Raw genomic sequence first — 14,279 nt, 5'->3', positions numbered from 1 at the left:
TCTGTAGCAGAAATAATATCCAGCAGAGAGAAGAAAGATGGCATTCTACTATTGTTTTTCACTCAGCTTGTTTTCTTCTTACATTTTTAATGGTGCTTCAAATGAATGCACACAAATTCATTTAAAGGGAGTATCACCCTCTCCCATTCAGTCACTAGCTGTCAAAAACCTACTGGATATTATTAGTAAATATGCAGAAAGATGAGGTTTGTTTCTATGGAACAAATGGATACTACTGGCTCTAACAAAACAGCAGCTCACAGAGAAAAGAGGCAACAAGGAATGAGCTCAGCTCTAAGATGCTGTTCTAGTAACTAGTGAGGAAAAGATCAGAAAAGGAAAAATTGCTGAAAAAAAAACAAGACAGAAGGTGAAGGATGAGATCTGGTCCATCTACAATCTCACCTTCTGAGCACCAGCAAATGCATGGTAGTAACAGGAAACATAAGTCATAATGGCTCTTTCATCAGGTCTGGCAGTGTTTACTACATCTGTGTGGAGAGAAGAGGGTTAACTGCTCAGAAATTCTCACAAGGTACTTTCATCTGATTATGCTAATGGTGTCGCCTCAGTGCTGTAAGGATTCCAAATAAATACACAATTATTCAGGTTGCATCTGTTTACTGATATGAGTGCAAGGCCACCTAGGCTTTAGGAATCAGCAAACACAAAAGATACAATTCTTCCTGAAATGTCAAAACATCTGAAGACTGAGACTGTGCAGAAGGGTATTGCTACCTTCTGGTTTGTGGAAACTTCCAAGCAGATGGCATGGCTGGCAGATCTACTGGGTTCAGCTTCACTGCCACTCCAAAGCAACTTCATCTGAATCACTGCAATTACTGCAGAGCTAAACACAGCCACTGACAGTCACAAAGCAGAACTGCACTCAGTGTGTATCAGCACAGTGGCTGACGGGGTACTGGCATATAGTGGAAACCTGTGCAGCTCCTGCAGTCCAGAAATACATTTTGTGCTAAGAAAAGTTGGATAGCAGCAGCTCTGCAATCCCTGTGCCAGCCCATCTTTAGTTAATAGCATAAATCACAGGACAGTTTGGCTTGCCTGGCTAATAATTTTGTCCCTGCCATGGCAGGAGAGTGAAAACATAAAGTGGATCAAACACGGTATGCATCCATGGCTAAAAATGGACCTTTTCAATACTTAACAGAGGAATGCAGGAAAAGGCATTTTTACAGCAGTTAATGAGTAATGAATGATTCTAGTGTAAGCTGCATGGATTGTTGTCAGTGTAAGGAGTGGGAAGATACTGACTTGAAAAGACCCTGGAGTGAGTGAAAATTTCTGATATTAACAGTGAGATTTCTAGGTTCACGACCCATATATTTACTGATTTTGCATCTATTTTATGTAGCTGTGAACAAAAGTTTGCAAAGTTTCCATGGAGAGCACAGTGGAAGTAAAGATGGTAAAAAGTGACCATGAATACTTGAAGGGTATCAGAAGGAATATAATTTCATTACCTCCTCCCCTGTCAAGATCAGAATAGTAAGACAAGGAATAGAATGTGCAGAAAATTTGGTGAGGAAAATAAAAGTTTTGTTATATTGACTATGAAGAGAAGAAAAAAAATGGAGAAAGCTGCTCAGAGGCAAGGGGACAGCACTTCTCTGTTTATTCCTTGCACAATATTTCAGAGCAAAATAATTAAGTGGTGCTTGAAAGGGGAATTGCAGATCAAGAAATGTAAACAATTTGTTTTAAAGCATGAAAGTTAAACTACTCTTCAATGAAGAGGTTACAACCTGCATTTTCCAAACCATCCTGTCTAACTTTCCAAATCAAGACTGCAAGAGGAGCAGGTGTAGTCAGTTTGAGTGCTCTGGATAATTCCCATGTTATCACTGTTCTACTGACAAGCCACCAGAGCTGAGTCTCCCTTCTTGGGGGAAAATGCTTTGAACTAATGTAGGCAAATTCCAGTAGTTCGGCAGGATTTTTTTTCCCAGAGTACAAAAGTTTGATTTTCCTGAAGAAATTCAGGAAATCTCAAGATAATTGGAGACACATTAATTATTTGTTAAAAGTATCACTGCAAAAAGTTTACAACAAAAGTAAACCAAAAAATGCTTCCCTCAACCTAGCACTCTTTCAGAGGTGAGGCATGTGTTAGTATATTTTCAAAGTTTTGAAGTACTTCTACTATTTCTATTTTTGCCCTCTCACTTAAATGTTTAAAAAACTGAATATGCTTTAAGTTGCTTACAGATATATTTCCCTTTATTAAATTTTAATTATTAATAGCAAGGATTAACTTTAGATCCTGCATTTTACCTAAGCACAGTGAGGCCATGTGCTGAGGTTAGGGCCTAAAGCACTGTAATAAATGCAAACATCAATAATAAATAATAAAGCAAAAAGTGACTGAAATTATCCAATGCATGTGGAAAAGAAAGGAAAATATCTTTTGAAAATGAAGCGGGTTGCTACATTATGATCCATATGGAAGGAATACTGAAAATCTGCTAGGGGAAAAAAAAAAGGAAGAAGTTTTACTGTGTCCTGCTTATGAGCAACACAAACTTCAGTAAGATATAACTCTCACCTTCTGCATCCAGCATCTTTGGGATATCCAAATGCTTTTCAGCAATTTCCATGGCAAGGTTGATATTCCCTATGGGGTCATCCTGCATTAAAGAAAAAAAGACAATGAGTCAAAGATAGAAGTTTTTATTTGAAGCAAGATTAGAGTAGGTATACTAAATCTTAACATCTCCTTTTCCAAAGTGTAAACTGGAGCCACAACTATTGTTCTTCAAAAAACAGAGTCTAGGTATATGAACTTTTGGTCTATCTGCTGCTACATTTTCAAAAGAAAAATTTAGTAAGCTGTTATCTACTGCTGAAACTCTGCTGGGAAATGCATTCTGGAGGTGAACACAGGTAACAGTGTACACTCAATTCTGAGCTAATTCTGAATGAAGTACAGCAGCAATACAGACAATAAATGCCACTGGACCAGCAGGCTAAATGAGACTCTTCAACACAGCCCTGCCTGTTTTATATCCACTGTACAGTACATCACAGGGCTATGACTTCCACTGAGTTCTCTGCTGGTTAGGTGCATGCATGAGAAGAAGCAAGCACAGATAGAATTGTTCTTCAGAAGGAATGAAACTTGTCAGTTTGGGCTTGAAAATAAAAATCTGTAATGCCTCTATAAGTGGAATTTCAGGGCTGTGGAAATTCAAGCATTTCCTCTGGTTTTGAGATTTTGGTTTTTGAAGGAAAGAGAAAGGAAGCAGTGAGCACAATTCAGATAGAGAGCACAGATTTTGTGTCTTACATTACAGACAGCTGTTGCTGGCAATGAAAGAGTGTGTCAGATTAGGGCTGCCATTAAGGCAACCTTCCCATATCAGCTTGGAGGAAAAACATGCTATGTGAAATGGTAGTTCATGCCATAAATGCTACTATTATTTTGACATAGTCACAAACTAATAACTGGTCATAGCCACCCTGAATGCCCATATCTATAGAGAGAGACTGGGAAAATAAGGTGCAGAAAAGTAAAATAAAAAAGACGGTAAATCTAAGTGAGACCTATTGACTAGGTTAAAGCACTTCGCTTATGAATGAGTGATGAGCATCTCCTATTTGTGTGCTTGGTACTAAGTGCATGAGTAAATAGTGCTCCATAGGTATAAGATAGCTTTTAAATCATAGCAGCTTCTCAATAATTGGAGATTTCCATCACCCATCTTTTTAAACGGAACTACAAGCCACAGTAGCTAAAAATCTCAGCTACAGCTAAAGAAATACCTCGTCTAACTTGGCATAGTCAAAGAGATCAGGCCTGTGTCTATGGATAAGGGCGTTGAAAGCAAGGCCATCTTTCCAGCTACAAGTTCACACAAAATATATTGGTGAGAAAAGGAAAGGACAGCATGCAGGAGATAAGAAACAAGACACCAAGACAGCTGTTAATGTAACCAAAATGAAGAGTCAATCAAACACAGCCAGGCCAGAAAAGCAAGATCTATTTAAGGAAATTTTTTTTCTGCATGTGCTTTATGTGCAACAGCTCAGCCTCAATTTGAAACCTGACCTGTTCTTATTTTGGAAACCTCTACGAGGAAAATAGTAACATTGAAGCAGACCTGCTTATGTTCTGTTCCCTTTTCTCAGCACTCATCTATGGGAGGGTTAACTGTGATGTTCTTTAGCACTATACCACTATTCAAAGCACAGATTCACTCAAACTCACTTCTGTTCATGCCATGCATAATAAGCACATGTGCACAGAGACAGGTAGCTCAGTCATTCCATTACTCTGTTTATCTGTAGGAAAGATTGCCTATAGAATTGGAGAACAAGCTGCTATTGATGGCTAATATTTTGCCCATTGGTTCAGATCTGAAGATATCTTAACAGCTGCCTAAACTAAGATCTTATGTGTTCAGTACTAAGTTCATTTAATTTTCATCACTGCACACTTCAGGGATCCTGGCATAAATTGAACATATAAACATATAAAACAGACTAAGTTTTAAAATCATTTCAGTTCATTCATTTATCTTTTCTTCAGCAAGAACTTTCTAATAACAGTTGATTCCACTGGTAAACCAATTTGCAATGAAAGGGCATGGAATAGAAAAGTACAGTTGATGTTTTACCACTCTCTCTCATCAATGCAAAGTTACACACAACAGATTAAAACCATGATTAAGGTTTCTGTTGCACTGGTGTTTACATGAGACCTTAAGAAGCATTCATTCCAGAGAAGAGTAAACAGCATGTATGTATTGAGACCTAATGTGAAACAACAACATTCTACTTCTTTCTAGGTTTTTTTTCCTTCCGTAATGATACCAAGAAATTCTGACATTACTGCTCATTCCTCATTTCTCCCTCTCTAACCAAAGTATCTTTTAGAAAGGATGCATTTTGCCATAAGTAGCAGATTATAATAAAATAGTTTTCAATCCCCATGAGGTACTAGCTAAGGAGGTTAGGTTATCAGTTTTGGTTCCACTTGTCTGGAAGAAGTATAATCTGAGAATTAGTGAATGCTTTCTCAATATGTAAGACTAGTAATTTACTGTGTATTCCTAATTAGCAAGAGTAGTGTTTGTTCTAAGGAATTTTAGGATTAATTAGGTCATGCCAGTGTTTACTGGTCTGCAATCTACAGTCATTTACACCAGATAAAAACAGGATGGACAATACCATCAGCAGTAAATGGATAATTCCAATTTATTTGATTTAACATCCATGTTGGGCAGTGTGAAGACTTCATCTACTGCCAGAATGTGAGGGCCAGATTATTTGCAATTAAATACTGAAGTCTTTGTTACGCGAAGGAAAGGACACAGGGCAGTCAGGAGATCCTCTCCCTTGTGTCATTGAGGCTTTTTTGGGAAGGACCTTAGAAAGTCAGTCAGAATTAGTATGCACTCTTCAGCCTGTCTTTTAGAAAACATGCTAAGCAAACCATAAGCCAGTCAAATCACTGCAGGACAGCATGCTGTACCACCCAGACTGATGACCTTATTTAGCTTGGAGTAGTCAATAAGATCAGGTCGGTGTCTGTGGATAAGTGCACATAATCCAAGGCCATCTTTCCAGCTTTACAACAAAAAAATAAAATGGAAAAAAAAATTAGTTAATAAAGTCATGGCATTTTACAGTTTGATCCTTGCTCAAGGCTTTAATTAAAGCAGGAATTCTGTCAAATCCTGAATTTATGTCCTGTCAGCTCTCTCTGAGCTGCTCTGTTATTGTTCTCCTTTAACTATAGTACATATGTACAGTCCATATACACATAAGGTATACTCCATATACTCCATGTAGACTTCATATACTTTCTAGGCAATGTACATTTTGTGCAACAGTCCCTGATTTCAATTGCTTAATTCATGCAATGTTCTAGGACAGCACAAGTACACATTCATCAATGAAAGTGCATCATCTCCCATTACATTCACAGTATATTTGTGAAAAAATAAAAGGAGAGCAAACCTGCAATTACTTGAATTTGCTGAAGCAATGAGCTTTTCCTCTGTTATTTCTGAGAATTTTGCTGGCACAACCATGTGCTCAAAAAAGTAAGAAATCATAATTCAGCTCAGTTTATTTAAAACACTTCACACTTATGACAGCTTTGATCTGAGCTCTTACACTTTACCCTGACTTCAGACCCACTACGTTTTGTGGGAAGAACAGGAAATGAATGGAGGTACAAATGACATGTTTTTGGAAAGATTATGAGAGGTTCCTTTCAGCCAGAAGCAATTATTCTGAAAGATACTTTATGCAAACACTTTAAGCAATCAGAGGGACTGAGGGTTTGAGGTCTTGTCCTGTGCAGTAATTGTGCGAGCCTAAGCATGTTAAGACTTAAAATCCCTACTACTGAGATGTTCTAAGTAGGTCCTTCAAATAACAGAACCATCTCAAAAAAAAAAAAAATGTAAATCAAGCAGAATATACCTACATTGTATAACATAAAACCATCTAGAATGTAAAAACCAAATCAAACTCAGCACCAATTTTTTTCCCCAAAAGGTGCAAAATAAAATGAACTGGATAGCCCACAGCAAAGTAGTACTGTAAGAGCCAATCCACCCAAACATAAATCAAGGTACTTCCATTCAAGATGTTTTCCCCATAACATGTATCAGACCAGTGTATGTACATATATACAGTAAGATTCTGACACTGTAACTTACAGTGATCCATAAAGTTCTACTAAATATATCTTTGCATATTCTAGGAAAGTAACACATAACAAATTTCAGATCTCTGAAAGGCAATACAGAGATTGTAAATCAAACAAATTTTTTCTTATCTTGGAATGTATGTATGAACTGTGTCTTCTTTGTCACTAAAAGTGCTTTAGGTACTACACATTAAGAATTAATTCAAAACACTAATATAGAGCTCTTGTTTTAAATACTAGAAGAGTCTCAGGGAAGGGAAGATCACCTGGTGCAAATGGTAAGTCATGTACTGTAATGAGGTAGGCCAGTGGCACAGATTCAGGAACTAGCCCAGTGAAATCCCCAAACCAGGCAATCTGTACAGGGCCTGGAATTCCCATTCTAGCTCTTAATGAAAACACAGAAACACAAGGCTGGAGCTTCACTAAATTTTCCAGCTTAGATTATGAGCCTGATTCTGTCAACAAATGTGTTTACAGTGCTGCTGTTGTGTATGTACCAAGTGCATCTTATGCTCCTTATGGTAATGTACATTGCAAAATAATAAATGAAGAACATTTATTTTTAATTTAATCTTATTTAATAATAATAATATGATTCATCATAGTAAGATGTTCACAAGCTCAACACACTGGTATTTTTGCCAGAAGAACTTCTCTGTGGCTCTCTTTTGAAAGCAGTCATTTGCCAATATGCTGCAGTACTCAGGAATTCCCATATAATACAAAGGACCTCTAAAAAGGTAATATGGTCATTCCATATACAGCAGGATCTTTTTCTTTTAAATAGTAACTCTGGAAGTCATAGTAAATAATGCTAAAGGGGTAACCAAAATAACACTCTGAAGACAGAGTAGGAGAATTTGAATAAGGTCTAGTTAACAGTGAAGAGCAAAATTCTCTGATTAAATATATACCTACACAACCATGGGTAAAATTTGACATAGCATTTTTGAAATTGCTTCTACCTCTTGAAATAATGGAAGTTTACCTAAGATGGAAGTTCTGAATGTTCACATTTCTGTAAGGAGCAGTTTTCCTTTGACACCACAGCAGCAGCCCTTCTTTGGCAGATGTCTCTGTAAAAGACACAAGGAAGTAAAACATAAGAAAAAATTTAGAAGTGCTCAAGTAATAATTTCTTGTCATCTTAAATGTGATTGGCAACTTGAAACTGAATGGCATAAACTAACATTTAATCCTAAAAGATATTCATATAAACCAACTATTGGAATTTCATTAGAATACAGAGGTCAGTTAAAATTAGAGTCTCAGCCTGCACAGAAGTTCTGGGATGTTAGAAATTGAAGGAATTATATTGTTTGGACAGCAGACTGTACATTGGAGAAAAATGCCCAACAAAAATATAATGCAAATAGATATAAAATATTGTGTTGGTGCCTACATGAAATATTCTCGTAGTCTCAGTTCATTTGCTTATGGGGAGGTTTAAGTGCCCAAAAGATACATTTATTATCTGAACCCTATGGGCATCTGAGTGCATAAGTAAAGGTCAGAAATTATTAAATAAACCATTAGGTCCACATTTAATATCCCACCAATTATGTGGGCAGGACAACATGCAGAGCTTTGAAACATTTCTATTTTTCTTGAAAATTGAGATTAGTTTCTAGAATTCTAGACTATCAAAGCATAGACTTGATTTAAAGAGTATTGTAGCAACATGCTTTTTGGAGCCAGTTACCAAGTGGAAGTTAAGAAAAAAATTCTGAAACACTGTGGGGAAATTTATTTGCAAAGAATGTGATAAATGGAGATGACTAAAAATGTGTGTTGGAAATGGAACCAAACGCAAAGGTACAGCTCAGAAGCTCAGAAACACAGTCATGTTTCTGTCTCTGTAGCTGAGAGACATGACCAGAACTTCTGTACTTAGAAAGCTGGCTCAAGGTCTCTCCAGAAATTCATTTTGTCACCAGGTACAGAGCTTACAGTATCAGTTTCTGTGAAAAATATTATTTTTAAATCACTCCTTTCACTTATACACAATTAATTTAAAAATGTCTTTAAAAAAAAATCTTAATTATTTAACGTTACTGTATTACTCTTACCTTCCACTGAAATATCCTGAATAGCAAAACGAAGGATGATAGTCCAGATCATACCCAGTGTCATTTTCACATTGCCGTCCACGATTTCTAAGGTGAAAAATAGATATAGTAGTAGTAGTTTAAAAGGTTTTTTTTCAATTTCATCTTATTTAATAATCTATTTCTATAAATAATACATTGTAGCTAATAAATTAATTCTACTTCTACTATAATTTTTTATTCACACAGAGTTCACTTGGGTTCATTTTTCAACAAACTCATGCTTGTGCTGCTCTGTCAGTAGAACTGAAGGTTACTGAGGTTAAGGTCACTTCGGTCCTTCCATGCTAAAAGGCTTCTTTCAGGGTAGTTATAACAGTTTCAAATCTTTACCTTTTGGGATGATGTTTTAGAGAGAACATGAAGGGATATATTGAAAGTTTGAACAGTATCAGTATCAGCAATTTTCAAATAAAATGGAACAAAAAGCAGTTGGGGTCTTACCCCAATTTTTAAGAAACTACAGGACATTAACTACTGTTTTTTAATAAAATGGTACTCAGAATTTCCCCTATACTTAAATATGTCTGAGAATTTACCTCTAGTGCCAGTTCAGACAAGACATGAAGAACAGCTCAGGAGACACAGCACCTCCTGCCACTGAGCTACACAGCTTCTTGCCAAGCTGTTCAGAACCATGGCCACGAGGCTGCAATGCCTCACAGCTCTGAAGCATATACACATTTAAGTATCTTTAATATAAATGGGTTGGGTTTTTTACCTCTGGGGTTTCAATTTATTCCAAGACTGCTTGAGACTACCTATAACACAGAGAACATGGGAATCCCTGCCACAAGCCAGGTCAGAATCCAATTCTCCCACATTGTAATTAAGTGATACCACTTTAACTTCTCAACACCAAAAAAATGTACTGCCAGATCACTTAACTGTGGTGGTAATGTTAAATCATTCTGAAAAGTAAGTCAAGAGACTCAGAAAAACATAGTGAGACTATAAGGAGGGTGCAGCATTGGGACGGGAGGAGGTGGGACTGCAGACTGACTTTCCAGTCACCTCACACTGAAAGAGCAGTGGAGCAGGGCAGGCACCAGCTGCTCCCCTACTTAAAAGTCACCTCCAGCCTTTCTCAAAAAGTGAAGCAGCTGTGTCTGCCTGGGGGCCCACTGGTGTTCTGGGCAAGGAGCAGGAGGAACTTGCAGCAGGAGGAATTTCCCCAATTTAACATCAAATGCCAGTAGAGGTGCCAGCCAAAAATGCAGTCACTCTGCTACTTAAAATTGCCTGAATCCAGGGGCAACTTTTACAGAACAAGAGCAGCTGCTGTCTCTGAAACTTGAAATAAATGTTCAATTGCAGTAGGACATGACACAAGCTGTCATTTGAACCTGTGGAATTAACAAATGTGATAGGAAACATGTAACCCATCACTACCCTACACTTATTTTGTTAGTGTGATAATTCAAGTTTATATATAAATGGCTAATTTCCCATTTTCACCTTTGGATCCTGTACTAATTTTCCAGATTTCTTACACCACTCTGCCTGCCTTCCATGCATCCTGCCTTATTGGTCCTGAAAGACCTCAAATCTCAAAACAAAACCCTTTCAGGAAAAAAAAAAAAAAAAAAAAAAAAAAAAAAAAAAAAAAACACCAACAAAAACCAAATGGCAATTAGAGCATGTAGCTACTTCTCTTTCTTCCCTCCTCCCGGGGGAAGTCAAGTGTTTGATAAAAACCAACACTTACCTATTTTGATTGGATGTCTGATACATATATACAGTAAAGACAAATTTCTTCAAATGTAAAATAAATGTATTTAAATACTCAGGAGGCAATTGCTGATTGTCAGGCAATCACTTAATAGATTTGCATAATCACTACATCGTTGTTTTGATTTACATATCCGTATGTACACACACACAGAATGAAAGAGCAAGAGAAAGAATTTTCTGTGTTGTGCCTCAGGAGGATTTTCAAGAGATTTGCCAGCTTTGATTTCTCATAAAATTGCTAGCATAAATCAACCAAAAAAAAAAGACTCCTGTACAAGACAAGGAAGAAAAACAAAGTTGCTAAAATATTGAAAAGTATCAGTGACAAAAAGTTCATTCCTATAATTTTCCTCTACAGGTCAATAGAAGACTTCATTAATTTTTTTCACACTGCCTGCTTGCTCTGGCTGGAATATAGCTCCTACCCCTCACATAGACAGAGCTACAGCTTTCTGGGGATGAGGGCAAAAAAGAAGAGAAAATGAAGGGGAAACAATAAAAACTGTCTAAGGAAAAAGTAAAACAAAGCGATTTCTCAAAGATTTTAGTCCCTTTTTTTTTATTCTGCTTTGGTTTTATTTATTAATTTATTTGTTTATTCTAACATTCTTGTAGGAGATCACTTGAGCTTTTAACATTTTCCCCACTTCCCAGAAAAGCAATACAGAAGTATTTCCAATTAACAGGATACTTGTATTTTGTGGTTCTCTATATCTAGTTGATTTTATTTGGGACGCAAGTACCTTGCAAATGGAGTTACTGCACTTTTTTTAAACTTAAGGGAAAACATCGAAACTGTGGATTGTGAATGGTTCATAAGGATTACTTTCACAGTTTTTTCTTTTAGCTTCTTGACTCTGTAGTCTCATTTCATGACCAGTAGAGAAAGGGATTCTTTGATAAGACAGGTCAGAGTAGATAAATTTGGGTCCTGCTCAGCATCACACTTAAAAGTGACCAGCTCTCTCCACTCCACAGACCGCCCAGAGAAGTCAGGCTCAGAACAATAATGACGATGACTTCAAAGAATATCCCTTAAAAATACTAATTTTATTTTTGTACTGATGTCCCACAGGAATTACCATTTTGAGATCCTGTTTTAAATGCCAGTTGTTCCCCTTGGGCCTACATGCTCTTCATCATTCAGTATGTCAGACAATGGAACATGATCCTCAGCAGATTTAGATACAAAACTTTCATGCTTTGGAAATTAAAAAGTATTCCAAGCATCCATGTAACTCAGAGAATGCCCAAACAGATGGGTGCAGGCAGGCCCACATACCCCATGCTCACACACAGGGGCAGAGAGTTAAGGAGCTGTAGACTTTGATAACAAAACAAACTTAAGGAGACTGTGCTTAATGCCTCCTTGCTGGCATTCATTCCAACCTACTATAATGACTGACTGGTCAACGATGCTGAAAAATGCAGCAAAAGAGAAAAAAAAAAAAAAAAAAAGTGGAGTGTGTTTTAAAAACAGATCAGATTGCTGATCCAGTCTCCAGCAGAGCTACAGCAACAGTTGTCAGACCAAGTAAGAGGGCAGGGCTGTAAAGTGTGGGAGCAAGAATGCAGTTCCAGGGGGCACAGGGACTCTTTAAACACACACTGGTGCCAGAGGTCCCACACTGTGAAACCATACCCAGTCAGATGTGATAATGCACTGCTGCATCAGCACAATGCTGTGCCTTAGGTAACAAATTTAGGAGAGGGGATGCAGTAAACTTAACAGGGCAGTAAGCAAGCCTGTGCCAGAGCTGGCTTTGTGTTCAGCCTGTTGAGAGTGGGAGGGAAGGCACGTGAATCTATCTGCTCCTGCCCACATGGATGTAATCTAATGTGGGCATCAGGCCATACTCAGCATAGTGTCATGTCTTACAATGACAGGCTCCTCTCTGCACCTAAGATATCACAGTAGCTGTGAATTTTTCTCCCATGCTTCCAGCTAAGAATTTAGGGGTGTTTAAACGATAATTAATTTGGTTTTTGCTTTTAATACATCCATTTTACAGATTGAGAATTCTAGAAACAGGGAATAATAGCTTAAAACCATCACCTTAATCTCTTGGGTTACTAGGTGTGGCCTGCTGCTATATGCAAGAATAAATACTGGATGCATGGACAGTCAACTTGCAGCAAGTGCCTGAAAAACTGGAAGAGGTTTCAGCCCTTTTTCCTTCCATGTTCCCTAAGGGAATTATCATGGAGCACCTAAATCACAGAGTATCTGAACCCATGCCAGTTGCTGTTAAGGAGAACAGCAGAATCAGTTTGAATGTTTTTCATTGCCTGATCTGAGCTATCCCAGATGCTTTGCCTTCAGAAAGTGCCCAAGTGCTGTTCCCCAGCCTGAGTACCCTGGCAGTAGTGACCAGCAATAAACAGGGCAAAATAAGGGAGATAAGAGTGCAGAGGGCTGGCTTGCTCCTTTCAGGAGCTGATGTATCTTGGTTTAAATACTCCAGTCTCGTGCAAACCATGATCAGCAAGAACAACCACTCTGTCCCACAAGATACTCCTTTTGCTACAGTCTGGTTTTGGTTAGGGAGCCTCAGAGTCTTCTGCACGACATGACAGAAACTACCTTTCATTTGCTCTGTAATCTCAGCATTTCTTCACCAGTTATCAAACAGGCATCTGTATTCTTACTTTTCATTTCCACAGATAAATTGTCTCTTCAGTACCCTCTGCTGTCCATTCAATGCCATGTCGCTCTTAGAAGAGCCTTCCTGCAGAGGTTTAAGGTTGCAGCACATTTTTCCACCCCACTTCATTTAATTGAAGAAAGGGCCTAGGTGCCCCAGCAGTCTCTACAACTGATGGAGGGAGCCAGGCACCTCTGAAATGCAATAGAGCCCTTCTGAGATCTGAAATGCCTGTGGAAATTGCCCATTTCTCCCCACTGATGATATATTCCTCAAAAAAGATCTCCGTTATGTGCCTAAAGACAGATGATACAGATTTGGACTCAGGTGACCCACCCACTTCAGTCTCAAATAAATAAAGAGTGAGTTCCAACAAAAGCTCTGCCTGTGGAGCACGTTTCTTGGGATTTTTGAGTTCTAGATCTAGAAACTGAACACATTTGGTGAGCAATACTTGAAAAACCAAGTGGGCTAGGTCAAACCATAGTAAGAATGTTGACAGATCTCTCCATTATTTCTACAGATACCCTGATCCCACATAATGAATCTCCAGTTCCACAATTACAGTAAACTCCCTGGGATCAAGGCTTGGAAGCCAGAATAAGGTTACATATAAGCCTGTAGAAATCTGGAAACTGGAAGAAGAGGCTCATAAATCAATCTAAAAGGCCTAAAAATATCTGTAGAATACAGCAGTGCTTACCATCATCACAGTAAGGTTACAGGCAAAATTTTGCTCTAGGGGCATGTTAGAGTGGGGGGGAAAAGCACAGAAAGCACATCATTGAGGCTAAGGAATCAAAAGTAGTTGGATATCATGCTAGCCACATCATTCTTGGTTTGGTAACAGCTATTGAATCCATTATGCAAATATCTTCGTGGAGCAACAAGTTCACATACACACACCTTTGTCACTTTTAAACAATTAATTGAATCTCTTATGGAGGCATAGATTCACTTACAGTGAGTCTGCCTTCTTTAGCTCAGTTTACATCTATCAGAATCTAGCTAGCCAACCACATGTTGGTACTTAGCTACCTGAACAGAAGAACAATAAAAAAGCAATTACTTTAGCAAATAGCATCCCATTCCACTTTCTTCATATGT

The 14,279-nt window shown here is 38.0% G+C and overlaps 1 protein-coding gene across 2 annotated transcripts in view; it reads right to left on the bottom strand.

Annotated features, from left to right (window-relative positions):
* The window catches only part of ACTN2 (actinin alpha 2), a 69,194-nt gene that overhangs the window by 28,254 nt on the left and 26,661 nt on the right, over nt 1-14,279 (bottom strand). For both annotated transcript variants that reach the window (XM_083856398.1, XM_083856397.1), the window contains exons 4-7: nt 8,755-8,841; nt 7,674-7,761; nt 5,511-5,589; nt 2,567-2,648 (exon numbers count right to left, since the gene is read on the bottom strand). In XM_083856398.1, coding sequence (XP_083712524.1) covers nt 2,567-2,648; nt 5,511-5,589; nt 7,674-7,761; nt 8,755-8,841 — 336 coding nt within the window. The remainder of the gene's footprint in view (nt 1-2,566; nt 2,649-5,510; nt 5,590-7,673; nt 7,762-8,754; nt 8,842-14,279) is intronic.

Source organism: Zosterops lateralis (genome assembly GCF_965231275.1).
Source record: "Zosterops lateralis genome assembly, chromosome: 3".
Lineage (NCBI taxonomy): Eukaryota > Metazoa > Chordata > Aves > Passeriformes > Zosteropidae > Zosterops > Zosterops lateralis.
The sequence above is the reverse complement of the archived record's forward strand: the minus strand, read 5'-3'. Positions and strand labels throughout refer to the sequence as shown.